This window comes from Dama dama, chromosome 27 (genome assembly GCF_033118175.1).
Source record: "Dama dama isolate Ldn47 chromosome 27, ASM3311817v1, whole genome shotgun sequence".
Classification (NCBI taxonomy): Eukaryota; Metazoa; Chordata; class Mammalia; order Artiodactyla; family Cervidae; genus Dama; species Dama dama.
The window spans coordinates 33733771-33751949 of NC_083707.1; the positions used below are offsets into that span (position 1 = coordinate 33733771).

At 44.0% G+C, this 18179-nt stretch overlaps 1 protein-coding gene across 1 annotated transcript in view; it reads right to left on the reverse strand.

Annotated features, from left to right (window-relative positions):
- The window catches only part of LAMA3 (laminin subunit alpha 3), a 246698-nt gene that overhangs the window by 157344 nt on the left and 71175 nt on the right, over positions 1 to 18179 (reverse strand). The window contains exons 8-12 of the mRNA XM_061130933.1: positions 17008 to 17126; positions 13082 to 13172; positions 10865 to 10996; positions 8876 to 8941; positions 566 to 700 (exon numbers count right to left, since the gene is read on the reverse strand). Coding sequence (XP_060986916.1) covers positions 566 to 700; positions 8876 to 8941; positions 10865 to 10996; positions 13082 to 13172; positions 17008 to 17126 — 543 coding nt within the window. The remainder of the gene's footprint in view (positions 1 to 565; positions 701 to 8875; positions 8942 to 10864; positions 10997 to 13081; positions 13173 to 17007; positions 17127 to 18179) is intronic.

Consider the following 18179-nt stretch of genomic DNA (forward strand, 5'->3'; position numbering starts at 1 on the left):
TATTCTTGCCTGGAGAATCCGATGGACAGAGGAGCACGCTGGTCTATAGTCTATCGGGTCGCAAAGAGTCGGACATGACTGAAGCAACTTAGCACACACGCATCACTGACCGCACACCTATTGTTCTTCGGGGCCTGGGCCAGACTCCTCCCTCGCCCTCCCTCCAGCCCCTTCGGTGACTCTTACTAGGATGGGAGACTAAGAGACAGACCAAGCGGAGAGGAGGAGGCTGGTTTGGCAGGTGCTGTCCTCCTTCCTCGAATCCCCAGCCTCCTCCGCCTTGTCTGCCTGGCAGGTTCCTAAACACTGTCCAGGTACCACCTCCTCTCCAGAGCCCACGTGCTTGACCCCTGGGGAGGAGGAAGGGTAAGGGTGAAAGACAAGATCAGGGAGGTGACGTGGCCGGGGTAGGAGGACGGTCACATGTAACATACATATATGGGCCAGCAGCTCACTCATTTAAACGGTAGGCCACACAGTTCTGCCAAAAGGAGCCTCTGAATTTCCTTAGGAGGAGACTTATCTCAGGGGACTGACAGTTACTATGTTCATGTTGCTCACTTACCTTGGCAAATAGGGAAGGAGTAGAAACCCGAGCGGCAGGCGTCGCAACGAGCGCCCCCCACGCCGGGGCGGCATAGGCACCTCCCTTGGGCATCACAGATTTCAGGGAGAACTCCTTCCAGGTTACAGTCACAGCCTGCGAAGGGGAAGAGACGTTCAGAGGGGTTCTCCATCCTTCATCCCTTTGTGTGTTTCTCCTTCACCCAGGTGTCTGCCATGGAAACCCAGATTCTGAGTTATCTATAGTTTTATATCCAAGCCCATAACTTAAAGGCAAATAGATGGGGAAAAATGTGGAAACAATGGCAGATTTTATTTTCTTGGGCTCCAAATTCACTGCAGATGGTGACTGCAGCCACGAAATTCAAAGACGCTTGCTCCCTGGAAGGAAAATTATGACAAACCTAGACAGTGTATCAAAAAGCAGAGACATCACTTTGCCGACAAATGGACGTATAGTCAAAGCTATGGTTTTTCCACTAGCCATGGACAGAAATGAGAGTTGGACCATAAAGAAGGATGAGGGCTGAAGGATTGATGCTTTTGAACTGTGGTGCTGGAGAAGACTCTTGAGAGTCCCCTGGACTGCAAGGAGATCAAACTGGTCAAACCTGAAGGAAAACAACCCTGAATATTCATCGGAAGGACTGATGCTGAAGCTGAAACTCCAATACTTTGGCTATCTGATGCGGAGAGCCAATTCATTGGAAAAGACTGATGCTGGGAAAGATTGAAGGCAACAGGAGAAGGGGACAGCAGAGGATGAGACTATTACATAGCATCACCAACTCAATGGACGTGAGTTTGAGCAAACTCTGGGAGAAGGTAAAGGACAGAGAAGCCTGGTGTGCTGCAGTTCATGGGGTGGCAAAGAGTCAGACACAACTCAGTGGCTGAACAATAAATGGTTTACATACAGTCCTAACCCAGAAGGCTGAGAAAGACTCATCTTTAAGGGAGTAAGACATCTCGCCAGGAAAGATCAGAGATGCCATTCAGGAACCTCTACGGCAGACATTAGTTTACAAAGTATCTGTAATCTTTTAGCATCCATGACTGTGGGAACAATTTTTTCCCCCAACTGAGCCTTAGTTGGGCTTCCCTGGTGGTTTAGATGGTAAAGAATCCACCTATAATGCAGGAGACCTGGGTTCGATCCCTGGGTTGGGAAGATCCCCTGGAGGAGGGCATGGCAACCCACTCCAGTATTCTTGCCAGGAGAATCCCCATGGACAGAGGAGCCTGGCGTGCTGCAGTCCATGGGGTTGCAAAGAGTAGGACATGAATGAGCAACTGAGCATGCACACACACACACACACACACGAGCCTTATTTAGTAAAATTTCAACTTCACAGATTCCCACTGAATGACTATCTTGAATTAAACATATTTTCACTTCCATTGTTTAGAAGAAAAGAGATGGACATCCATTCAGCCCTGATCAGAGCCAGATGTGGCTCTGGGGGACCTCACTGGGCTTGTTTCAAGCCTGCAGGCACCAGACCTTCCCAGCAGACAGCGTGCTCCTGTCCGTCTCAGGACCTCCGCTCTGGCCGGTCGGTCGTTGCGGGCAGCACCCTTCCTGCGTTCCCTCACATCCTTCAGTTCTCTATGCGGGGAGTCACCACCTCAGGAAGGCCTCCCCCCAACCCCAGTCTGTACCGGCAGCTCCCCCGTCCCTTGCCCACTCTCTGCCTTAACTTGGGTTTGTCTTTCACACTTTAATTACTGAAAACACTTATTGGCTGCGTGGCTGACTTTGACCAGCAGAATAAGGGGAAAGCGCTGTCCTGGGATTTCAGAACCCAGGTTTTGTAGCTTTGTGGCTTTATGACAGGCTTTGTGGCTTCCATTCTCATGCTCTGGGAACCCTGAGATTGCTGGGGTTGGGGAGGGGTACTCTGTCTGACCTCCTCGAGGACAAAAGGCCACAGGGAGACAGACACTGAGCTGTCCCCAGCGGACCTTCCAGCAAGTTCGGCAGAAAGACTGCCCAGCCAAGCCACAGAATTGCAAGAAATAAACCATGATGTTTTTAGCCACTAAATTTAGGGGCTAAATAGATAATGAAAGACAGCAATAAATGAAGGAAAAACCTATCAGACTAAACACTTAGGGAGAACTCACCTCAGGACACCTGCTGCCATGTACTGGATGTCTTAATCAGTAAGTATTTCTCAGAAAGACAGGGCTCTTGCTCAACTTCATTATGGATGGATAGATAATGAGGTCAAGCAAGAGTCCTGTTAAGATAAGCATTTTATAGGTGAGAAAAAAGAGGCTCAGAAAGGTTAATTAACTTGCCCGAGGTCACATAGCCAGAAAAGCTGAGTAGGAATGTGAATCCAGGTCAGCCTAGTTTTAAAGCCCCATGCCCTTTATATGATGTGAAGGATACAAGCTGATGAAGTGAAGTGAAGTCGCTCAGTCGTGTCCGACTTTTTCGACCCCATGGACTGTAGCCTACCAGGCTCCTCCCTCCATGGGATTCTCCAGGCAAAAATACTGGAGTGGGTTGCCATTTCCTTCTCCAGGGGATCTTCCTGACTCAAGGATCGAACCCAGGTCTCCTGCACTCCAGGCAGACGCTTTAACCTCCGAGCCACCAGGGAAGCCCGTATACATATTCAAACCATTCTTGTATTTAAAGAATCTACATTTCTATCAAGAACGTTAACATCTAAACCTGCAACACGGTCCCTTGAGGCAGTCCCTAAGGTAGGTCAAAGATTTGACTGGGTTAGCCCTACTTCTCAAGCAAGAGAAGTCTCATGCATTTTGGAAAGATTTTCTACAAGGGTTAAAAGTAGTAGGTCATTTGAAGAGTCAGCTAAATCCCACTCCTTCCCTTTGCCCTTTTTCATGTAAAAGGTTGGTAACAGAGCTGTAGAATTATTATTATTATTTTTTTACAATAATGAAGGAAAAAAGATCAGGGTAAGTCAGAACAATTCTAGTCTTTGCATAATCTTTAACTTGCTCATACTTCAATTGAACAGTCACCTAACTTGACAGAAGAGGCACTAGATGTGTCCAAGAGCATACTGATCACAAGAGAAGCCTTGGAACTCACGCTGGCATGACCACCAACCTGTCTGTCCATCACAGCTGCCACACGAGGTCCCCGTGCCACAGCCCCGTAGGCTGAGACCACAGTGAAATGCAGAGGTTTACTGTCAACTAGTCTTGGCAATAAGCCAGGCATTGGAATTCAGTAAGAAACTTGAACTTGACATTGGCATTGAAGTCCAAGGAATCTAGATTTACTACCATTTGTAAACAGAAAGAAAGCATCAAGTACCTATGCTTGCTAAATTTGTTTCTGAAATTTACTTTTTAACTTAGGTGTGCTTTCCGTAGTGCAGTGGTTATCATGTTCTCCTGACACTTTTTTTTTTTTTTTAACTTATCTGGCAAATACTCCCACACAGTACAGGAACCAGAGATTGCTGAGGCCCGTTGCTTCTCCTCCACCCTCACCTCCCACCTCCTCACCAGGTCGTAGTGCCTGTATCTTAGGAAGGTAGCTGAAATACTCCCCTCCTTCCAGAATTTCAGAGCCTTTCTCCAGGACCTCACCCTTGTTTGCCTGGTTTATTTCAAGATTCTCCTAACAAGGATGTCTGCTTCCCATCTTCTCCTTCCAACCCACTCTCCACACTGGTAGCAGGAGTGATCTTCCTAAAAAGCCGATCATTTCATGAAAGAAAGTGAAAGTGTTATTTGCTCCATCATGTCCAACTCTTTGCGACCCCATGGACTGCAGCCCACCAGGCTCCTCTGTCCGTGGGGTTCTCCAGGCAAGAGTACTGGAATAGGTTACCATTCCCTGATTAATCCCCTCCATGGTGACCTGATGCTTTCAGGACACAGTTCAAAGTCCTCAACATGTGTGACACAGCAGACCCTTCAAAATCTTCATGCTGCCAGAGCCCGCACAGCACTTTGGCGTAAACTAAAAAAAAGGTGTCTCTTCAAGATGCTTTCCTATCACTTGCTGTAAAATTGTCAACATAACATCTAATGGAAAACTCCAAATGATGTTTAGGCCACCTCAATCTATACAAATCCGTAATGTCCTCAATGCCTCCTTCTCCTGGTCCCAAGAAGCACTTCTAGAACTGTACCTTTTTCTTTCCTTCTTTCCTTCCTCCATTCTTCCTCCCATCCTTCCCATCTACCTTCCTACCTTCCCTCCCTCCCTTTTGTAAGAAGCTATAAGGATGACCCTCATGTCTGCTCCTATTGCTCTGTGTTCTTGCCTGGTGGCTCAGTGGTAAAGAATCTGCCTGCAATGCAGGAGATGCAGGCTCAATCTTTGGGTCAGGAAGATCCCCTAGAGAAGGAAAAGGCAACCCACTCCAGTGTTCTTGCCTGGGAAACCCCATAGAGAGAGGATCCTAGTGGGCAGCAGTCCATGGGGTTGCAAGAGTCAGACACAACTCAGCGACCAAACCACCACCACCTTGCCAGGTCACAGGATTAACTCCTGCTGCTATAACTGTTTGCCACTGTGTCTCCTGCAGGCCTGGGGGCTTCCAGGGAGCAGCGACTGTGAACTAGCAGCTGCCTTGGCCATGCCTGGTACAGAGAAGGCACTTAATAAGAGTTCAATGAATGAAGAATATGCTAAATATTCAAGACTCCAGTGCTCTTTGGTAAACACCATTCCTTGAATTCTGTTTTACTGGCATCTACAGAGAGCCGCTAAACTAAGATATCAGAATTCACCTGTCTCTCTCTAAGCCATATGTGGCCTGTCTCCATGCCAACAGTGGCTGCCCCACCCTGCCAGGCAGGTTAAAATGCCCGGCCTGGGGAGGGACAGAGCGCAAAGGCATGCCCCAGCAGGCTGTCACCCCCAACTCTCAGAGTTTTCATCATTAGCACATGCCACAGCCTCACCCACACTGACTCACAACTTGGCAAGGACAAATAGCTCCTCTGGAGAAGGGAATGGCTACCCACTTCAGTATTCTTGCCTGGAGAACCCCATGGACAGAGAAGTCTGGCAGGCTACAGTCCATGGGGTCGCAAAGAGTCGGACACGACTTGGCAACTAGACAACAATCACAACTAGCTCCTTACAAAGTGATCAGGGGAATCAAAACCTTTTCATGGGGTCAAGGAACCTCCAGGCAGCCATGTCTTCCAACCAAATGGGCTGCTTTACAAATCCATCCCAAGATGGCATCACTCTCCTAAAGCAAGCACTTAGAGTCTTTCTGCAGCTGTTGATTTTGCTCTTCATCACTCTTCGTTTGAACTTGGAGGAATATAAGAGTGCCCAGAGGCCAGTGTGACTATCATGACTCTAGAGTGACTGTTTCATGTATCCTTTCATTTTCAAAAAGAGCCCTTGAAGATATGTCTACTAAACATGAACTTTCTAAAAATAAATGCCCAGTGGTTATAAATTATCAACTTGGACCCAGAAAATCCCAATAATATCCAGGGTCATGTAAAGCTAAAAACATTTTGGCCTACAAAATGGTTCTGTCCTTTTGCTTCAAGTCTCCTCTGTTTCAAGTGTCTGGAACTGAGCCTATGGAATTTCTAGAACAGTACTTCTCGATCTGGGCTGCACACTGGAATCTCCTGGTAAAACATCATTGCCTGGGTATGGAATCCCAAACTCAAGAGATGCTGATAGAGTCCCCGGATCTGTAAACTACGGTCTGAGGGTCAGATCCTTTTGTTTTAGTAAACAAAGTTTTATTGGAACACAGCCGAGCTCATTCATTCATGTATTGTCTATTCTTTTCATGTTACAACAGCAGTCGAGTACATCCAACTTTGGCTACAAAGCTAAAAATACTTACTATATCTGTACAGGAAAGTCTGCCAACCATGAAATACAAATTTCTTCTAATCAGAGCAGTGGTTCTTTTTTTTTTTTTTTTTCAATCAGAGCAGTGGTTCTTAACAAGAGACATACACCAGAATCATCTAGAAAATATGTTCAAAATACCAGCCTGAACTTCACCCCTAGAAATTTCCCCAGGTGGCGCTAGTGGAACCCACCTGCCAATGTAGGAGACATAAGAGAAGCTGGTTCGATCCCTGGGTCGGGAAGATCCCCTGGAGGAGGGCATGGCAACCCACTCCAGTATTCTTACCTGGACAATTCCATGGACAGAGGGGCCTGGTGGACTACAGTCCACGGGGTCACAGAATTGGACAGGACTGAAACGACTTGGCATGCATGCAAGAGACAGGCCAGAATCATCTAGAAAATCTGTTCTAGATGAAGTACCAGCCTGAACTTCACCCTGGAAATCTAGATTTAAGATCTCAGGGTGAAACACAGGCATTTACATTTTGTAAAAGCAAGTCCTTAAACACAGCTTTGTGTAAGAACCACTGAGAAGACATGAAAGCATTAATGGGCCTCAGTGAATTAAAATCCTCAGGGACGGGAGAGACCTGGTATCACCCAATGTTGTGTATCTCCTGGCAGTTGAGATGTTTGTGCTCCTAAGGTTCACTGCCAGAGGTCAGGCCCCAAACTGGGTATTTTTAAAGTGCATTAGTAGAAAATCAAATTGAATGGGATCTCTCTGCTTACAAATTCCCAAACAAATCTAACTGCTCTAAGTGGAATTTCTTTTCCTCCAGGCTGTGTTCTGAGGCTTCCTTAATATTTTGTAACAGAAGTCTGAACTTCCCTTCTAATTCAATTAAATTTCCTTCCCTAAGTCACCACTAGCCTATCTGGGGAGAAAAGGGAACAGAATAACAAAGAGATTACTGGAAACAGACCAGAAACAGAGTATCTAAAACATGCTTGTGGAAGGAGATCAGAGATGTGTATTGTAATCCAGGCTCAAAAGCTGAGCCCCATTCTAATCAAACGGCAAACAAGGACACACTTGCTGTACCCACTGTGGGTAGAATACCATGCGTGGAGATCAGGAAGTAAGTCAAGCACAGCTACCGTCCCCAAGAGACCAAGTGTGTGTGCGCATGCATGCTCAGTTGCTTCAGCCGTGTCTGACTCTTTGCAACCCCATGGACTGTAGTCCACCAGGATCCTCTGTCCCTGGGATTTCCCAGGCAAGAATACTGGAGTAGGTTGCCATTTCTTCCTCCAGGGGATCTTCCCAACCCAGAGACTGAACCCACATCTCCTGTGTCTTCTGTATTGCAGATGGATTGCTTCTCTTTAAATAAATCAGTCCCTTTTTGTGATACTTTTAATGAGATTAAATGAACAGAAATCTGGCCAACCTTTATTATAGGGAGTCAGTAACTTCAAATATCCCCAAAGCGACCTTGAATCTGTGCGATCCATCACCTGCCTTTGGAAATTCTTAACTGGAATATTTTACACCAATGATACGAGACACAGCCTGAGGGATGCGTAAGTTCCCCATTGTGAATGATTCCCATATAAAAGGAGCACCTTGTACAAGACACAACCCTGCATACTAACCATCTAACACACTAGTGATTTTACTTGCTTATATGTTAAATATGTTACTGTATGAGTTGCCCCCACCCTACCACCAACTAAAATATAAGTTGTATAAACTATAGGAGAGCTGGGAAATTTATTTCACTGCTAAGTCCCCTGCAGCCAGAACGGTGCCAGACACATGGCAGGTGCTCACAAAACACATGCAGAATCAGGGATTATGTAGACAGAGCACCTCTCCACCCCAAAGCCTGCTTCCGCACACCCAGCCACTCTTCCCGGGGCACTTTTCTGGCTGCAGCAGCTCCTGGGCGCCCCCTGCAGGCCAGGTCCAGAGAGGTAATGGCCCAGAGGCAGCCCTCCCCACTGGGCAGGTGACTGAAGTTCTCCATTCAGCTGGGAGAACGCTGAGCAAATTCTCTGCTGTCTCCCAGAGCTGCCATGAGGGCTGCAGCTCCAGGAGCTACCGCAGGACCAAGCTCGCTAAGGCATCTTCATAAGGGCCCCCTTCAGTCTCAGACTCACTCCCTTACTGAGGCTTCCTGGGGTCACCCCCCAAATGAACTGTTTGCACTCAGTCCCTTTCTGAGTCCCTTCATGGAGAACCAAGACACATGACAGGTAGTTGACTCTCACTGAAGGTTGCTGAGCAAACTGGAGACAGACAATCCAAATGGCTTAGTCGCCTTCATCAGGCAGTGCCTTTGCAAAGCACAGACAGGATTAGAGGATGAAGAGGCAGAGGGGTGAGGAGTCCAAATGCAACACGCCCACAAGGCACTACCAAGGTCCCGTAAGGATGACTTGAACTCGGACACAGCTGTGTGCATAGAAGCAGGAAAGGAATATGGAGAACGTTTTTACTGAAGTTAAACCAAGTCAGAAATTACTTGCCTTTTATTATATCTCCAGCTACTGGATCCTCTGGACTTGGAGTAGAAACAGGAAGGATGGGAATTCCTAGAAAAATAGTTTATCAAAAAATACAGAGAAAAATTAAGGACACAGCATAGTAAAACAGTAAATTGCAGTAACTAGGAAGATGCCCGCTCCAACTTAAGTGAAAGCAGTGTGTGAAAACCAACTGACCAAAAAGAAAAAAGGAAATAATGCTACACTTAAAAGTGTAGTAGCTAGTAATAGAACCAAGACGGTCAGACATGAGTATGATGTGCATACTAATGAACAGAAATGGATATTCTGTGCTCACAATAGCTAAGTCCCAGTCGATTAGGGCTGAACTGGACTTCTTTAGTATCTTTTTAAAAAATCAATTAACTAACTTTGGCTGCACTGGGTCTTCATTGCTGTGCACGGGTTTCTCGATGCGGTGGCTTCTCTTGTGGCAGAGCACGGGCTCTAGGCTTGCAGACTTCCGTAGTTGCATCGCACAGGCCGAGCTGCCCCAAGGCATGTGGAATCTTCCTGCAGCAGGAATCGAACCCGTGTCCTCTGCACTAGCAGGTGGATTCTTAACCACTGGGCCACCAGAGAAGTCCCTTTAGTATCTTTATTGCTCTTTCATGTAAAATTGAGACTAGTTTTTAAAAAATGTTTCCTTACAAGTTTTTACTCTAAAACTTTGCTTACGAAAATACAATTTCTGCTCAGCCTCTCTCCAGTAATTAAGGATTCTAACTGATTAAGCCCTGATTCAGTGTTACTATGTTTGGGCTTAAAAGTCGGCTCCTTTAACTCTAAGATGGTTATATAATTCGTCCTCTAAACTGGGACACTCAACAGTGGAAGTGGGTCCTCACTGAACAGTGACCCCGGGACCGCAGGTGCGTACGGGGCCAGATGGTGACCACACGCCAGGCAGGGCCACACACGTCCTGTCTGCACAGCCTCAAACTCAACGTGATTTTCCCAGGATAGGAGAATTGTGAGGTGGGAATGGGCAACAACTAAGGTCTCAGTGTGGCAGCCTCCTCCCGAGACAATGTTTCTCTGTTCTGACACCAAACTCCAGTTTCTAGGCTGATGCAGAGCAAACAGAACCATGGCTCTTGCCACAACCTGCACCGCAGATTTCAGACTCTCCTGCTCCGTGTTCTTCCCTGGGGGCTCAGACAGTGAAGGATCTGCCTGCAGTGTGGGAGACCTGGGTTCGATCCCCGGGTTGGGAAGATCCCCTGGAGAAGGGAATGGCTACCCACTCCAGTATTCTTGCTGGAGAATCCCGTGGACAGAGGCTATAGTCCACTGGGTCCCAACGAGTCAGACAGGACTGAGTGACTAATACTAACACACTTGCTCCCTGTTCTACGGTGTTTCTAACAAATACATATTTTTTCTTTCTGAGGTACTGAGCCATTCTCTTAGGTCATGACAGTAGGGTGAGATGGGGGGCTCCCCTGTTAAGTGGGTAAAAGCAGACACATCCCTTGGCCACCAGAAATACAACACACACACGTATGTGCAAATAAATATTTGGAAGCCCATTTTTTTCTAGGTTTATGAAGAAAAACTTCACACATGGATTACTATTAAGTTGAAATTGCCAATATTTGCCCGTTGGGTCTGATGAGATGGTCATGTCTATGGTACAGCCTAACACGTTGGAGATAAATAATACTATACAACATACTCATATAAATGTAATGTTCCAAACTTTGGGAAACACTTTCATACAATTATTGGATTGGCCCAAAAGTTCATCTGGGTTTTCCTGTAACATCTTTTTTTTTTCTTTTTTTTTTTTCCTGTAACATCTTATGGAAAAACATGAAGGTGTTTTTGGCCAACCCCATACAGCCTTCCTGGCCCTATTTCTGTCCCCCTCTCTTTCCCCGCCTCGCCTGCCACGCCCTCACAGGTCGACACACAAAGCCCAGGTAAGAGCCAAGGAGCCAGGCCTCCCCTTCTACTACCAGGACTTACTGGAGCAAACTGGGAAATGATAGTAGCCGGCCGCACACTCCTCACACTGGTCTCCGCGGAAGTTGGGCCTGCAGTTGCAGCGGCCGGAGCCCTGCTCACAGTCCTCCGCGTGCTCCGGGTGGCAGCTGCAGGCTAAGAGAAACCCCGGATTTCAGAGGGTCCGTCCTTCATTGCACCTCTTAAAGCCAATATTTCCTAATGTCCTTATTACTGGGTTGTTTGAAAAGGTCATTCAGGTATTTTCATAAGGTGCTATGGAAAAAATCCAAACTAACTGTTTGGCCAATCCAGTACTTCATCATTGGTCCACATCTGTTCCTGAAAGGCCACTGCTTTCCACTTGTTTGCAGTGACTCAACCCTGTGGCCTTCAGAGACAGGCTTTAATGCTTAGTCACACTGGGAAGGCCTTGAGGATGAGGTTTATGATGTGAGCACCACCCAGCCCACCAGGCAAGAGGCAAAAGGCACTCTCCCCCATTGAAGGGACTGGGTGGGCATGTATGGCAGCCCCTGGCAGGGCTGCCAGGCAGAGCCTCTCCTGGCTGTGAGCCAACTACCAATGTCCAGAGTGGTCCTCGTTACACAACTGTGTTGTGGACGTGAATGTGAGATGCCTAGACACTGATATATAATCCATGGACAGCACAGCAAGATCATGTCTGTAATCCAAATGTTAGAATCAAATGATAAGACTGACTGAAGGCAGTTTTTGTGACCGACATGATGGTCAGGTTTGCACTCCAGCGGGACAGACAGGCTGTTAAAGGCTTGGTAACACCCTCACTTCCCCTGACCTAGCCCAAGTCCTCACCTTGGGCAGCAAAAATACTGTCACAGCTCAGCCGAGTCTCTGTGCGGTGAGGACCTGGGAGGCTGCACAAGTCATGAGCATCAAGCATCCCCCAGCCTGGCCTCTCCTGGGGTCCTTTGTTTAATTTGTTATTATTTATGTGTCCAGTGGATTCTCAGTGCTACGCCTCTAATACCTCCAGGAGACCATCACAGTGACAAAGAAAGAAACTAGAAAAGTGATGGAAAACTGAGGTTCCTGATAAGGCAAGACTATATTCACAATGTCCTGTTTTCTTTAGCCAAGGCCTATTTTTTGTGAACACAAGAAAAATAATGGGCATACTTCATGGGGTGATGTGGAAGATCGAGGGAAAACAGAGACCCGCTTTTAACAACGATGATGCCCTCAAACCTTAATGATACAATGAATGAATTTGGGGGGAAGGTGGGCACGGAAGTCAACTTCAGGACTGGAATTGTTTTCTAACTGCAATAGCTAGAGAACATACAAGAATCAAACAATTTCACATGCATAACAAAGTCCATAATCTGATCTATGACTGATAATTGCATAGGGGGAAAAAAGTGGCGTTTTTCTGTACAATGGAAGCAGTAGGTTACAGCGGCACTGGACAGATATGAACAATATCCTAACCTACTAGTTAGTGGTTCTGTCACCTGGGCCAAAATATTTAACTACTCAGACCCTTTGATTTCTCCACATCTAAAAAGGAGACTAATAATACATTAAGTTTGTTGTGAGAAAAGAAATTTGTTATTCAGGCAAAGCCTTGTATATAGCAAGTGCTCGAAGAATCATAACTATTTTGAATATTATGAATATTCATAAATCCTTATGAAATCATTGCTATGTGTCTTATGCTAATTCTGATGAAATCTGAAATTACTGGATATCACAGAAACATGCCAAAACAACAGAAAACATTTGTTGGAGGCCTAGTATGGGACAGGCCCAAGTCTCAGTATTTTCCCAGGTGGTTTTTTGGTGTGTTTCTTTTTTTTTTTTTTTTTTAATTATTTTCTTCTTCTTTTTCTTGTTTTATTTATTTTCTCTTTTGTGGCCATGCTATGTGGCATATAGGATCTTAGCTCCCTAACCAGGGGTCAAATCCATGACCCCTGCACTGGAAGCATAGTCCTGACCACTGGACTGCCAGGGAAATCCCTTCCTAGGCGGTTTTGATGGCAATTCACTTAATCTTCGAGACTAGATTATCATTTCCATTTATATAGAAGAAATCTGATTCTCAGAAAGACTATGTAACTGAGATCACACAGTTAGTAAGGAGTAGAACCAATAATATGAAGAGACAGAGAAAACAAAAGGAATTATTAACCAACCGTAATTTAGCCCAATGATCTCCCTGAAGTCTAAGACACACCAAATTGGAATGAAACTTACGAATGCAGCCATCGGGGGCATGGACCGGAATGCCATAAGGGCGATAATAGCCCTTAGCACACTTCTCACAGTTTACACCGGCTGTGTTATGCTAGAAAGAAACAAAAGAAACTTAGAGGGAAGAATACAGGAGAAGCCCTTATTTTGTGCTATTCATCCTGAGAAATAATTCTGTCATACACAACTGTAATGTTAAAATCACTGAAGAAAAAAAAAAAAAAGCACAGATCTTGACCTTGAGTCTCCAAGATTTATCACAGGACACTGGCTTGAACTTGGCTCTGGAATTTTTTCCCCATTGGAAGAGGAAATGAGGCCACGAACTGAACAGGCCAAGTTTTCCTCGCTACCTCTCACTGAAGCACCTGATATCTGAGTGAGCAAAAACTCCAGAGGGCTACTCTTCCAAGCTTCATTCCACAGTGATGAATGGATAATAGATCACCTTTAGGCTTAACCCTAGGAATAAAGGGCCACGTGTGTATTTTTATCTTCTTCAATTTTGGAAGAAACTGCATCTACAACTCCTTCTCTCGTCATTCCAAAATTTTATCTGTGCTTTACTCTGAAACCATTTCCCAAACATTTCTGCTATGAGAATTGAAAATGTAGGCATGTGTCTCACACACAGAGCTCATTTTAAAGTACAATACAGGAAGCCTTTTATACTTCACAGCTAATCCTTGTAATTGTCAGAAAATCAAATTACCCAACATGCACCATCAATTTCCAAGAACTATAAACGATGGATCTAGCTCAATTCTGCCCGCCCCCCCCCCCACCACTGGAAAACAATCAGAATGACAATATTCTTTCATTGATGAAAGGAAAGGCAATAGGAAATTTAAAAAAAAAAAAATATATATATATAACACACTGATTCTAAAGGAGTCTGCATAGAATACAGAGAGGAGAACAAGGACCCTTTCTGGATCCTCTCCCCTTTAATATGATTTTATTAATTACAGACTTTTATTTATTACCACTTCTTATCCTGTGGGCTAAAATCTGAATTCACTTTAACACTGAGGTCAAAAGCACATTGGCCACTTCTTTGACTTCATTTACATGCATAAATATCTTGGGCAAATAGGAAACAGCTATAGGAAATAGGAAACATCAAATGCCAATGACCCTCTCAACTCTGTTCTTGGCCTCTATGGCTTCCAACAGATAGAGCACATCAGGTTGAACTTGGGTCCAAATTTTTCCTGATGACTTAACGTCAACCCAAGCAGACGTTAAGCCCTTTATCTGCTTATTGGCCACTCAGATACCCACTTTTATGAAGTGTTTATTGTATGCTTATTGACCACTCATACATCCACTTTCTGTGAAGTGGATAGTCAAACTATTTGCAATTGTATTAGGTTATTTGTCTTTTTATTACTGAGCTGTGGGAGTTCTTTATACATCCTGGATACCAACCAATCATCAGATTGATGTTTTGGGAATATTTTCTCCCCATTCATGGCTTGCCTATTCATTTTCTTCAGTGCCTTTTGTAAGCAGAAGTTTTTCATTTTGATGAAGTCTAGTTTGTCTATTGTTCATGGTTATTGTTTTCGGTGCCCTAAGGAAACTGCTCATCCTCTGAATCATAAGGATTATCTCTTATATTTTTCTCTAAAGCTTAAAGTTTTAACTTTGTTTTGGGTCTGATCCACATCAATTTAGTTTTTTGTGTATGTTTGAAATGGACGGTCAAAGTTAACTTTTTCCCATATAAAATCCAGTTACTCCAGAACTATTTGTTGAAAGGACTATCTCTTCTCTCCCCACCTCCTGCCACTAGATTGCCTCGGTACCTTTATCAAAAATAAAATGTCCATTGTGGACATAAAATGACCCAAGTCTGGGTCTGCTTCTGTGCTCCCTGTTGTGCAATGCTGATCTATTCTTCCAGCCTTATGTCAGTAGCAGTGTTTTGATTACTGTAACTTTACAGTTAATCTTGAAGTATGATAAGTTCACCAATTGTATTTAGTTTCTTCAAGACAACTTTGAATATTCTAGGTCATTTATATAACCATATAAAATTTTAATCCACATGTCAACATCTTTATAAAAAATAAAAAAGAACTTCCATTAACTCTGTACAGAGTTAATTTGGGGAAAACTGATATCTTAATACTACTGAGTCTTCTAATCCATAAATATGTTACATTTTTCTATTTTATTTAGTTTTTTCTAGATTTCTCTCAGCAAAGCTTTTTAGCTTTAACAGAGCAGTCTTACATGTCTTTTGCTAAATTTGTTCCTAAGCATTTTATGTTTTTTTATACTAGTTTTAATCAAATTTTAATTTCATTTTCCTATTGTTTGTTACTAGTATATATAAATACAATTAGCTTTTCTATATTATCATTGTACCCTCCAGTATTACTAAATTCGCTTATTAGTTCTGGTAATTGTCTTGTATATTCCTTAGGCTTTTTTACATAAACAATCGTCATCTCCAAATAGAAAACAGTTCTACTAGTTCTACTTCTTCCTTTCTGACCTTAATACTTTTTTTTCCCCTTGTCTTATGCAGTGGTTGGGTCCTCCCGGGCATTGTAACAAGAATCCTTTCTTGTTCCCAATCTTTAGAAGGAAACAGTTCAGTATTTCATCACTAACATGACATCCATTATAGGGTTTTCATAAAAACCCTTCATTAAATTTCAGACCATCCAGTGTACCTGCAACGTTTATGTGCACGCAGATCAACTGAAGGTCCTGTAATACATACATAGCTTTAACAAGATCCTGGGATCTTTCACTGACTCACAAAACCCAATGATTCATAACAAACCTATGGTGCATATTTACTTGTATTTAACTGTGATGACAGATGATATAAAATGTGTGGAGAGGGAGCCATGCAGAGAATGGTGGGTTTCTCTGAGGGTGTGTATCCCTGGTTCCATACAAATAGGCACCTCATGTAAAGTGCCTCTTTAATGGCAACATTAACAAAATATCATTCTAAAATAAAACAAGACAGAATATAGACTAAATTCAAGAACACTTTACACAATTTTTAATGATATCTTGAGGCAGATATACATATACCCTCCTCTGCTATATACACCTCTTAACTAAATTCCAGTGAATCCAATCATTCTACAGAAGGGATGAAGAATCAGTTTTTCTTATTTGCTGTCAGTGTCAACGGCAGACATCATTAATCGATCATGACATACTTCCTATAGACTCAGAATCCATTTGAAAATGGGATTTAAAGTTAGCATGGAAATTGATACCAAATTGTCCTATCTTAGAGCCTTTCTACTATAACATGGATAGCAGTCAAGACGAGAGGAATTCTCCCCTCCAATTAGGCAAAGACCCAAAAATCTAATCAACAGAGTTTGGGCAAATATACCTCAGTCCATTTTCCCTAAATCTCTAAATTACATCCAGCTAAGCAGGCTTTCTATGTACAAAAGTGGAGAAAAGGTGTCAGAAAATCCTTTCAATTGCATATCACTTTCTTGACATCATTTATTTTTTAAATGTCTTATAATTTAAATGTTTTAAAATATATTTTTATTTATTATGTATATCACTTATTCATTTATTTTTGGCTATTCTGGGTCTTTGTTGCTGTTATGGGCTTTTTTCTAGTCCCAGTAAGCCGGGGCTACGCTCTAGTTGTGGTGCACAGGCTTCTCACTGCAGTGGCTTCTCCTGTGGTGGAGTGCGGGCTCTAGGGCACACGAGCATCAGTGGTTGCAGCTCCCAGGCTCTATAGTTGTGGCACTCAGGCTTAATTGTTCTGTGGCATATGCATCATCTTTCTGGACTAGGGATCAAACCCATGACTCCTGCACTGGCAGGCGGATTCTTTATCACTGAGCCACCAGGGAAGCCGGTAATATTGTTTTAGAGTAGGGCTTCCTGAATGTTCATTTCCAAGGCTGACTTAAATAGCGCCTTACCTGACAGTTAATGCAGACCCCTCCACCTGCATAGAGGCCTTGGATATTCAAGCTTGCCTGCTGCCTCTCGACATCTGGATCATAATAACAATCGGTGGAGTGGCCATGGCAGTTGCATGCTGAGGAAAGAGCATTCTAAGTTAGTACTGCATCATGACTTGAGATCCTCAGTAAACCCCCGCACCAAGAGAATTACTGCTCACTGAACTACAAGAAAGTCCATTCTGGGGCACCATAGATACCCTCAGTGGAAAATTCTAGAGATTTTACACAAAGATCAGCCTACAACCATATGCAATTTATACCTTCTTTTGTTTGATATTAACTATGAGAAAGTTTCTCTTTTTTAAAAAAATAAGATATGTAATTACAACAAAGTAAGATAAACCAACATGCCAAGGAGATCAAACCAGTCAATCCTAAAGGAAATCAACCTTGAATATTCACTGGAAGGACTGATGCTGAAGCTGAAGCTCCAATACTTTGGCCACCTGATGTGAAGAGTTGACTCATTGGAAAAGACCCTGATGCTGGGAGGGATTGGGGGCAGGAGGAGAAGGGGACGACAGAGGATGAGATGGCTGGATGGCATCACTGACTCAAGGACATGAGTTTGAGCAAACTCTGGGAGATGGTGAAGGACAGGGAGGACTGGCGTGCTGCAGCTCATGGGGTCACAAAGACTGAACACCAAATGCCAATTAAGCTGCACAAAGTGAATATTACTACTACTCCTACTGCCGAGAATAACTGAGCTCCTGATATACTAGGGAAAGCATTACATGCGTTATCTCATTTTATATGCACAATATCTTTCTAGGGGAGGTATGATGATGTCCAGAGCCCAGATGGGGACGCTGCAGCTTGGAGAGGTGAAGGGAAGTATTCACTCACAGAGTTCACAAGTCAGACAGGCAGAATCCTGACCTGTCTTTCTGTGACTCCAAAACCTATTCTCTCAGTCAACATTCCAAGCCTTTCATCTCAGCTGTATCTATAATAGTGATCAATGGAAGTCATCTTGACATCTAACCACAGGGAAATGGCTAAGCAAACAACAGTATATTTGCTTGGCTGAGAGTTCTATGAAGTCAAGCACTGCTCAAGTTTTGTTTGTAATAGAGCAGGGTGCCTTCACACAGTAAGGACTCAGCAAAACAAACACTTTATAG